General features: G+C 46.1%; 3 protein-coding genes across 3 annotated transcripts in view; 1 reads left to right on the top strand and 2 right to left on the bottom strand.

The window, feature by feature from the left end:
- Positions 1–2,408, bottom strand: part of ric3b (RIC3 acetylcholine receptor chaperone b) — a 6,939-nt gene extending 4,531 nt beyond the window's left edge. The window contains exons 1-3 of the mRNA XM_046848893.1: positions 2,198–2,408; positions 290–492; positions 104–185 (exon numbers count right to left, since the gene is read on the bottom strand). Of these exons, the coding sequence (XP_046704849.1) occupies positions 104–185; positions 290–492; positions 2,198–2,342 (430 nt within the window). The 5' untranslated portion in view covers positions 2,343–2,408. The remainder of the gene's footprint in view (positions 1–103; positions 186–289; positions 493–2,197) is intronic.
- A 2,464-nt stretch (positions 2,409–4,872) lies between these two features.
- LOC124386426 (proline-rich receptor-like protein kinase PERK14) lies at positions 4,873–7,357 on the bottom strand. The gene is made up of 2 exons (XM_046850268.1): positions 5,922–7,357; positions 4,873–5,228 (listed from the first exon to the last, which is right to left on the bottom strand). The coding sequence occupies exon 1, from the start codon at positions 6,826–6,828 to the stop codon at positions 6,355–6,357; it is 474 nt and encodes a 157-aa protein (XP_046706224.1). The 5' UTR covers positions 6,829–7,357; the 3' UTR covers positions 4,873–5,228; positions 5,922–6,354.
- rpl27a (ribosomal protein L27a) overlaps positions 6,926–10,000 on the top strand; it is a 3,915-nt gene continuing 840 nt past the window's right edge. The window contains exons 1-4 of the mRNA XM_046848892.1: positions 6,926–6,947; positions 7,357–7,482; positions 7,770–7,845; positions 9,538–9,712. Of these exons, the coding sequence (XP_046704848.1) occupies positions 6,926–6,947; positions 7,357–7,482; positions 7,770–7,845; positions 9,538–9,712 (399 nt within the window). The remainder of the gene's footprint in view (positions 6,948–7,356; positions 7,483–7,769; positions 7,846–9,537; positions 9,713–10,000) is intronic.

The raw sequence follows: 10,000 nt of genomic DNA, 5'->3' as shown, positions 1-10,000 counted from the left end.
ATGGGTGAGATACAGGTGTGATAGCAGTGTGTTAAAAGGTGTGTTATTAGTGTGTGACAGGTGTGTTACTGGTGTGTTGTTGCCGTGATGGAGTAAATCGTACTGATTTTTCTCTTCATGTTCTCTGATCTGACTGCAGGAAACCTGCTCTCCTCACATTTACTCGCCTTCCCTTTGGATGTTATCTAAAGAAGAGAAAATTACTTAAGCACACACATAGCAGCTGTCAGTGTGTGTGTGTGTGTGTGTGTGTGTGTGTGTGTGTGTACGATATACCGCACAGTATGACCTTGAAGATGATGTAGAGGATGTAGAGCAGGATTCCGAAGCCGTATACGGGGATTATTTGTCCTGCCAGGTTTGATTTGGTCATCGTTCCTGTGGAGCCTTTGGCCCTGGCGATCGCCTCGGGGGGGTGAGCGCTGTTCCCTCCTGCACCTCGAGGGGGCACTGACACTGACCTCCTTTGTAGCATAGGAGGAAAACGACCTCCTGAACACACACACACACACACACACACACACACAGAGCATTACTGTAGTACAGGTTCTCTACAGCATCATTAACACAATGTATATTCATTTTATCAGACCAGAGAATTTTGTTCCACACAGTCTGAGAGACCTTCAGTGGGCTTTCATGAGTTTTGCAATGAGGAGGAGCTTCCAACTAGTCACTCTGCCATTAAGCTGTAGGCTGCAGTGATCATTGTCCCATCTCCACACAGGATCTCTGGAGGTCAGTCAGAGTGACCATCAGGTTCTTCAGCTCAGCAGAAGGTTTATTTGAAGCCTTGCAACAATCCTGTCTCTGAGCTCTGCAGCAGCTTCTTTCACATCATGCCTTGGTTTTTGCTCTGATCTGCATTGTCTGCTGTGAAGGCTTCTATAGAGAGGTGTGTGTCTTTCCAAATCATCTTCAATCAATATTTCCAATGAAAGTTACAATGAACCTTTTCCACTCCAGCCAATGTGTAGAAACATCTCAGCAATAATCAACAGTAATAGGAGGAGCTAAATTTCAGCTACATTTCAAGTGTTGTTGTAAAGGGTCTGAATACTTATGGACATGTGATATTTCAGTTTTATTTATTTAACAAAATTACAGACATTTCTAGAATTCTGTTCTCATTTTGTCTTTTTATATACAAACATGAGAGTATTTTATGGTGTTCGAGACAGATGCATGTTCCTTTAGTTTCTTTGCAACAATTTCTGTAAAAGTCAGAATTTTGGAGCAGTGAAGGGAATCCTGAACCAACATGTCTCCATTCCACACTTCAGCACCGTGCAGGTCTGTCTGGACTGCGGCTCATTGAGAGCGACTTCACCGCACAACAAGACGCCGAGCCGAAGCGCACGTCTGAGTTCTGTACGTGTTCATTAGAGAGACGTCTGGAGTGAAATATAGAATGGATCGACCTGCTCAGTCACCGCACCTCAATCCTACTGAACGCTCTGAGATGAACAAGAAAAATCTCCAACTAGTGAAGATGATGTTTGGAGAGTTTTACAGGAGAAAGTGTTTGGCTGGAGGTTTGGAGAAACGCACTGTCTGGATGCTGAGAATGTGGAAACTGTTGTTCATGCTGAAGGAAGATTTTTCAATGAAAATAAAGTAGAACATCTGGATATTTATAGATTTGTCTGGTCAAAGGAAATCTTCAGATGTTCCATTACTGAGAAACAAAAGGAACATTCATGTGTCTCTTAAACACCATAAAACACTCAGAGTTTCCACATTTGAAATAATATCATTCATTTAGTATTAATAATGTCATGATTTTAAAGCGGCTCCAACCAACACACATTCCAGCTGATCACATGACCCTGTCACATGACCTCATCACCCTGTTTCACACTCCTCCTTATTTAGAAGCTTTAGAATATATAGTTATGTAAAATATTCTATAGCTTATGAATAAAGAAGAATGTGAAACAGGGTGATGAGGTCATGTGACAGGGTCATGTGATCAGCTGGAATGTGTGTTGGTTGGAGCCGCTTTAAAATCATGACATTATTAATTTCATTTGTATTAGAGAAATAAACCTCATTAACTGTAACACACACACACACACACACACACACACACACACACACACACACACACACACACTATTTACAGCAGTGTGATGTGTTCTGAGATATTAAACAGTTTTATTTTTATGGATTATAAATATAAAGGTGATGATTTTACCCTCAGCACCGGCCGGATCTCTCCTTCCTCCTCCTCCTCCTCCTCCTCTTCCTCCTCCGGATAGCAGCAGTTTGGGGAGCAGCAGAGCGACACACACACACACACACGACACCACGGTCACCTTCTGAAATGTGGACATGGACATGATGATCTTCTCACCGCTTTATTCCTGATTATAGACTCGGAAAAACGCCGCATTTAATCTTCCACGCCCACTCACTCCGCATCAGCCAATAGAACCACGGGCAGTTAATACGTCATTACCCATACCGGAAGTAACCGCTCAAAGGGATACAAATAACAGAATTACAGGAGGAGAAATATTAATTTTTTTCTCAATATTATATTTTATTGATTATTCATTCACATGTCTCTACTGTAGTGTGTGTGTGTGTGTGTAAGATATATATGTATATACTTCTTTTTCTTCTTCTTCTTCTTCTTTCAGCTGCTCCCATTAGGGGTCTTCACAGCAGATCATCCGTCTCCATACCCCCTGTCCTCTACATCTGCCTCTTTCAAACCAACTACCTGCATGTCTTCCCTCACCACATCCATAAACCTCCTCCTTGTTCTTCCTCTTTTCCTCCTTCCTGGTATCTCCATCCTCAGCATTCTCCTACTGATATACCCCATGTCCCTCCTCTGCACATGTCCAAACCATCTCAATCTCACCTCCCTCACCTTGTCTCCAAAACGTCCTACATGCTCTGTCCCTCTAATAAACTCATTTCTAATCCTGTCCATCGTCGTCACTCCCAACGAACATCTCAACATCTTCAGCTCTGCTACCTCCAGCTCCACCTCCTGTCTTTTACTCAATGCCACTGTCTCTAATCCATACAACATCTCAGGTCTCACCACAGTCCTATAAACTTTCACTCTCACAGATACTCTTCTATCACAAATCACTCCTGCTATCACTCTTCTCCACCCACTCCACCCTGCCTGCACTCTTTTCTTCACTTCTCTGACACACCTGACTTCCTCATACAATACCACAACTCCTCTCTCCACCCTGTCGTACGCTTTCTCTAAATCCGACAAACACACAATGCAGCTCCTTCTGATCTTCTCTATACTTCTCCATCAACATTCTCAAAGCAAATAATGCGTCTGTGGTGCTCTTCCTCGGCATGAAACCATACTGTTGCTCACAGATGGTCACCTCTTCTCTCAGCCTGGCTTCCACTACTCTTTCCCATAACTTCATGGTGTGACTGATCAACTTTATTCCCCTGTAGTTACTGCAGGTCTGCACATCTCCCTTATGTTCAAAGATCGGTACCAGCACACTCCTTCTCCATTCCTCAGGCATCCTCTCCCCTTCCAGAATCCTGTTAAACAATCTGGTAAAAAACTCCACTGCATCTCTCCTAAACATCTCCACGCTTCTACTGGTATGTCATCTGAACATAATCCACCTGTGTGCACCTTCCTCCACTCTTATACGTCACCCTATGATCCTCCCTCTTTTCTAAAATAAGTGTTCACCACTGCCATTTCCATCCTTTTAGCAAAATCTACCACCATCTGCCCTTCCACATTCCTCTCCTTAAAACCATACCTACCATCACCTCCTCATCACCTCTGTTCCCTTCACCTACATGCCCATTAAAGTCTGCCCCAATCACCAATCTTTCATTCCTACGTTCACCTTCTACCACTTCATCTAACTCACTCCAGAATCTTTCCTTCTCCTCCATCACACAACCCACTTGTGGAGCATAAACACTGATGACATTTATCATCACCCCTTCATCTTCCAGCTTCACGTTCATCACCCTATCAGAAACTCTCTTCACCTCCACTACACTCTTACTGTACTCTTCCTTCAGAATCCCCCCTACACCATTTCTCTTTCCATCCACACCATGATAGAACAGTTTAAACACCTCCAATGTTCCTGCTCTTACTCCCTTTCCACTTGGTCTCCTGAACACACAACATCTCTACCTTTCTCCTCTCCATCATATCAGCTCCTCTCTCCCTTTACCAGTCATAGTACCAACATTTAAAGTACCAACCTCCACTCTCCTCCACTTCTCCTCCACTCTCCTCCACTTCTCCTCACTTCTCCTCCACTTCTCCTCCACTCTCCTCCACTTCTCCTCCACTCTCCTCCACTCTCCTCCACTTCTCCTCCACTTCTCCTCCTCTCCTCCACTTCTCCTCCACTCTCCACTCTCCTCCACTTCTCCTCCTCTCCTCCACTTCTCCTCCACTCTCCTCCTCTCCTCCACTCCTCCACTTCTCCTCCACTTCTCCTCCACTTCTCCTCCACTTCTCCTTTCCCTGCTGTCTCTGTAGACGTCTTCCTCCTCTCCTTCTCCTCCTTCAGACAACAGCAGCCCAGTTTACACCAGTACCCTGTTGTTAATGATACCTGTGGTGGTTGTTGGTAATCCGGGCCTCGACTGATCCGCTATGAAATTCTGATTCCTGATCCGTATATTTGATTTGGCAGATGTTTTACTCTGGATGTCCTTCATAACACAAACCTCCACATTTATCTGGAGTTGAGACACTGAGAGTCTCCTGACCTGTGTAACACTAATGACTGGGTTCAAAATGATAATATATAATTATATAAATAGGATTTTTAGAAAACAGAAACTGTTGCTATAAATAAATAATATTTCAGAAAAAATTTGAGACACTCTGAAAAGGAAACGCTCATTACAAGGTTTGTTTATTTGTTTGTTTGTTTACAGTTTACAATCAATAACACATCAGTCAACAAATAAAAATAGTAGACAGTGACAACAAAATAAGAAAGTAAAAATAAATGTTGAGTCATTAAGGGGAAAGAGTTACGGATAAGGTTTTTAAAGGGTTTTAGACAATAAGATCACAATAAATTATTTTAATAAAACTAAAGAAAAGGTCTGGAGCTGAAATCTTTTTATACTCATTCACACACAACACTCAGCACTACATCCTTCCACATCAGGACACATCAGGACACATCAGGACACATCCTTCCACATCAGGACACATCAGGACACATCCTTCCACATCAGGACACATCCTTCCACATCAGAACACATCAGGACACATCAGGACACATCCTTCCACATCAGGACACATCAGGACACATCCTTCCACATCAGAACACATCAGGACACATCAGGACACATCCTTCCACATCAGGACACATCCTTCCACATCAGAACACATCCTTCCACATCAGGACACATCCTTCCACATCAGGACACATCCTTCCACATCAGGACACATCAGGACACATCCTTCCACATCAGGACACATCAGGACACATCAGGACACATCAGTATAAATCACACTTCTAGTGAAACCTAAAACATCTTGCAGGAATGTCTTAGTAAATAAACAGATTCAGAAGAGAATCATCACAAAAGGAGCAGCTGAAGGAATGATCACTGTGGAGTTTTGTATGTGAAGACTTGCAGGATAGAATTTATTAATTATTTTGTAAGAAATCTCCTTGGTTGTGTTAGTTAATAGATAAGTATGATGAAGCATCCATACTTTTTGTTTCCAGAAGATGTTTTTGGTATGTTTTTTATATCCACGTGCACGACGTTCTGTACCGTACTGATAGATGGCGCTAGAGTGTCACTGTGTTTACCGTCTCCTTGTCTCACGTTGTCTGATGTTTGTTGTTGTTTTTTTTGCGTGTGCACTTTGTGTTGTTAGTTTTTAGTTCTATGTTCCGTTTGTTAATGTTTTGTTGTTGCTGTACCTGGTACCTTCGTGACTTGATTCTCCTGAAAAGCGTCCCAGCTGCTAGAATAGTGATACTGTATTTAATATCAGCTGATTGTTCTGTTATTGTTGTTGCCGGGAAAAAAAACAAACCACAGTTCACCATCAACAGTATCATTAGAATGTACACATAAAAATGAATGTACGCAGGACCGGACGAAGACGCCTCACACTTCCGGTCCGGCAGGTGGCGCTGTGACTGAAATCTCGTATTAACTCGCGAGACTTCAGTTTCCTCTTCCTTTTTCCGTTCGCCCTCAAGATGGTAGGTTCTGTTCTGATTCTCAGCGCGGGTTTATGAAGACAATCTGCTCCAATCCCGTGTTAAATAAACACTAAACTCACAGTACACTTTATTATAGTAATGTTTATTCCCCGTGTGTTTGCGTCGCGCTGAAATTTATTACATTTTAAACCCGACGTTTGTTTATGGGACTTTGAGGCCCGGGAGCTGGCGGTATGAGCGGGCTGTGAGGCGGCGTGTCCGGGCGGTATGAGCGGGCTGTGAGGCGGCGTGTCCCGGCGGGGTGAGGCGGCGTGTCCGGGCTGTGAGGCGGCGTGTCCGAGCTGTGAGTGCGGGCTGTGAGGCGGCGTGTCCGAGCTGTGAGTGCGGGCTGTGAGGCGGCGTGTCCGAGCTGTGAGTGCGGGCTGTGAGGCGGCGTGTCCCCGCGGGGTGAGCGGGCTGTGAGGCGGCGTGTCCCGGCGGGGTGAGCGGGCTGTGAGGCGGCGTGTCCCGGCGGGGTGAGCGGTCTGTGAGGCGGCGTGTCCTGGCGGGGTGAGCGGGCTCTGAGGCGGCGTGTCCCGGCGGGGTGAGCGGGTTGGGACGCGGTTAGGGCTAATCCGAGTTTCTGAGTCTCAGATCGACTGCGTCCCAAATACCACATTAGTGACCTAAAGTGACCGTGGGATATTTACAGGTTTTTGGTCGCATGTTGATGACGTAACTGACCTTATGGATTAGTAACTGTTAAGAGGAAGATCATGGAGGAGGTTTATGGAAGTGGTGAGGGAAAACATGCAGGTAGATGGTTTGAAAGGCAGATGTGGAGTACAGGGGGGTCTGGAGACGGAGGAGTCACTGTAGAGACCCTAATGGGAGAAGTGGAAGGAAGAAAAGGAGATTTACGAAATGATTCATAAATTCTATTCTGCAAGTTTTTACATGAGAAACTCGGTGATATTCCTCCAGTTGCTCTTCTTGTGACGACTGTTTCTGTTGGCAGGTTTTGTTTCGTTAGGAGTAACATGTATAGTAAATGTAGTTCTGGATGTAGTTCTGGGTGTTGTGTCTGACTTCAGATTTATTTTTCATGAAAGAATTTGAGCAAAATCAGTCATTGGTCCATTTGTCAAACCTTTTTGTATCTTTTCCCCTTTCTTTAATGAAAACTTTTTTCCCTTCACTTGTTGAGTTGTTTTTCTGTGTATATTATTTATAATAAAACCTATTTGCTTTATTTATTATTTATTTCAGCCTACTAGGACTTCTAAAACCAGGAAGCTCCGGGGTCACGTGAGCCACGGACACGGACGTGTGGGTGAGTGTCATCTTCATTTATATATCAAGTGCATACGAGTGTGTTATCAAAACCGGTCACATACCCATTTATAGAGTATGATGTAGTGCTAAAGTATAATTATAACTAAATATATAATATTGTACAATACATTATGTATATTTACTTTTTATTCTTTTTTTTAATACACATTTATACTCGAATAAGCCAGAAAGGAGTAGGTGTATACATATAACCAGTGGCCCAGATTTAATGTGTGTGTGTGTGTGTGTGTGTGTGTGTGTGTGTGTGTGTGCGCGGACGTGCAGGTAAGCACAGGAAACACCCTGGAGGTCGTGGTAATGCTGGTGGTCTGCATCACCACCGTATCAACTTTGACAAATAGTAAGTGAATACAGATTGTCTGGAATTGGACAACCATTTGAGTGTGTGTGAGAGGGGTGGGTGGAGTGTGTGTGTGTGTGTGTGTGAGGGGTGGGTGGAGTGTGTGTGTGTGTGTGAGAGAGGGTGGGTGGAGTGTGTGTGTGTGTGTGTGTGTGTGTGTGTGTGTGAGAGGGTGGGTGGAGTGTGTGTGTGTGAGAGAGGTGGGTGCAGTTCTGTGTGTGTGAGAGGGTGGGTGCAGTTCAATGTGGTGTGTGTGTGTGTGTGAGGGGTGGTGCAGTTCAGTGTGGGTGTAGTGTTTGTGTGTGAGTGTGAGGGGTGGGTGCAGTTCAATGTGTGTGTGTGTGGTGTGTGTGTGAGGGGTGGGTGCAGTTCAGTGTGTGAGGGGTGGGTGGAGTTCAATGTGGGTGTAGTGTGTGTGTGTGTGTGTGAGGTGGGTGCAGTTCAGTGTGTGTGTGTGGGGTAGGTGCAGTTCAGTGTGTGTGTGTGTGTGTGCAGTTCAGTGTGTGTGTGTGTGTGTGTGTGTGGGGTGGGTGCAGTTCAGTGTGTGAGGGGTAGGTGCAGTTCAGTGTGTGTGTGAGGCGTGGGTGCAGTTCAGTGTGGGTGTAGTGTGTGTGTGAGGCGTAGGTGCAGTTCAGTGTGTGTGTGTGTGTGTGTGTGGTGTGTGTGTGTGTGAGGCGAGGTGCAGTTCAGTGTGGGTGTGTGTGTGTGTGTGAGGGGTGGTGCAGTTCAGTGTGTGGTGTGTGTGTGGTGTGTGTGTGTGGGTGCAGTTCAGTGTGTGTGAGGGGTAGGTGCAGTTCAGTGTGTGTGGTGTGTGTGTGTGTGTGAGGGGTGGGTGCAGTTCAGTGTGGGTGTGTGTGTGTGTGTGTGTGTGTGAGGGGTGGGTGCAGTTCAGTGTGTGTGTGTGTGTGTGTGTGTGGGTGCAGTTCAGTGGGGGGTGCAGTTCAGTGTGTGTGAGGGGTGGTGCAGTTCAGTGTGTGTGTGAGGCGAGGTGCAGTTCAGTGTGTGTGGTGGGTGCAGTTCAGTGTGTGAGGGGTGGGTGCAGTTCTGTGTGTGTGTGAGGCGTAGGTGCAGTTCAGTGTGTGTGTGTGGTGTGTGTGTGTGTGTGTGTGAGGCGTGGGTGCAGTTCAGTGTGGGTGTAGTGTGTGTGTGTGTGTGTGTGTGAGGTGGGTGCAGTTCAATGTGTGTGTGTGAGGGGTGGTGCAGTTCAGTGTGTGTGTGTGAGGGGTAGGTGCAGTTCAGTGTGTGTGTGAGGGGTAGGTGCAGTTCAGTGTGTGTGTGTGAGTAGGTGCAGTTCAGTGTGTGTGTGTGTGTGAGGGGTAGGTGCAGTTCAGTGTGTGTGAGGGGTAGGTGCAGTTCAGTGTGTGTGTGTGTGAGGGGTGCAGTTCAGTGTGTGTGTGTGAGGGGTAGGTGCAGTTCAGTGTGTGTGTGTGAGGGGTAGGTGCAGTTCAGTGTGTGTGTGTGTGAGGGGTGGTGCAGTTCAGTGTGTGTGGGGTAGGTGCAGTTCAGTGTGTGTGTGTGTGAGGGGTAGGTGCAGTTCACTGTGAGTGTGTGAGGGGTGGGTGGAGTTCAATGTGGGTGTAGTGTTATGACCGTGTGTGTGTGAGGGGTAGGTGCAGTTCAGTGTGGGGGTGGGTGTGTGTGTGGGGGTGTGTGGGGTGGGTGTAGTGTTATGACCGTGTGTGTGGTTTTCAGTCACCCAGGGTACTTTGGGAAGGTGGGTATGAGGCATTACCATCTGAAGAAGAACACCATCTACTGCCCCACCATTAACCTGGACAAGCTGTGGACCCTGGTCAGTGAGCAGACTCGGCTGAACCACGCCCAGAAACCTGACGGCCCCGCCCCCATCATCGATGTGGTTCGTGCTGTGAGTACAGACCTCCGGCATACCTGAGTGGGATGTACATTACATTCAGACACGTGTGTGTGTGTGTGTGTGTGTGTGTGAGCGAGAGAGTGTGGGATGTACAGTCAGACGTGTGTGTGTGTGTGGGGAATACAGTCAGACGTGAGTTGGATGTACAGTACAGTCAGGTGTGTGTGTGGTGGGGGCAGCTTTCAATGAGTAGTGAATCTCACTCACCTTAGTGGGACGTTGGATCGTCTCTCTGGGGTTAAATGGTATGTTTTATTTTGATGCGTCGTGAAGGGACAC

The sequence above is a fragment of the Silurus meridionalis genome, chromosome 5 (assembly GCF_014805685.1).
Source record: "Silurus meridionalis isolate SWU-2019-XX chromosome 5, ASM1480568v1, whole genome shotgun sequence".
Taxonomy (NCBI): domain Eukaryota; kingdom Metazoa; phylum Chordata; class Actinopteri; order Siluriformes; family Siluridae; genus Silurus; species Silurus meridionalis.
The sequence above is the reverse complement of the archived record's forward strand: the minus strand, read 5'-3'. Positions and strand labels throughout refer to the sequence as shown.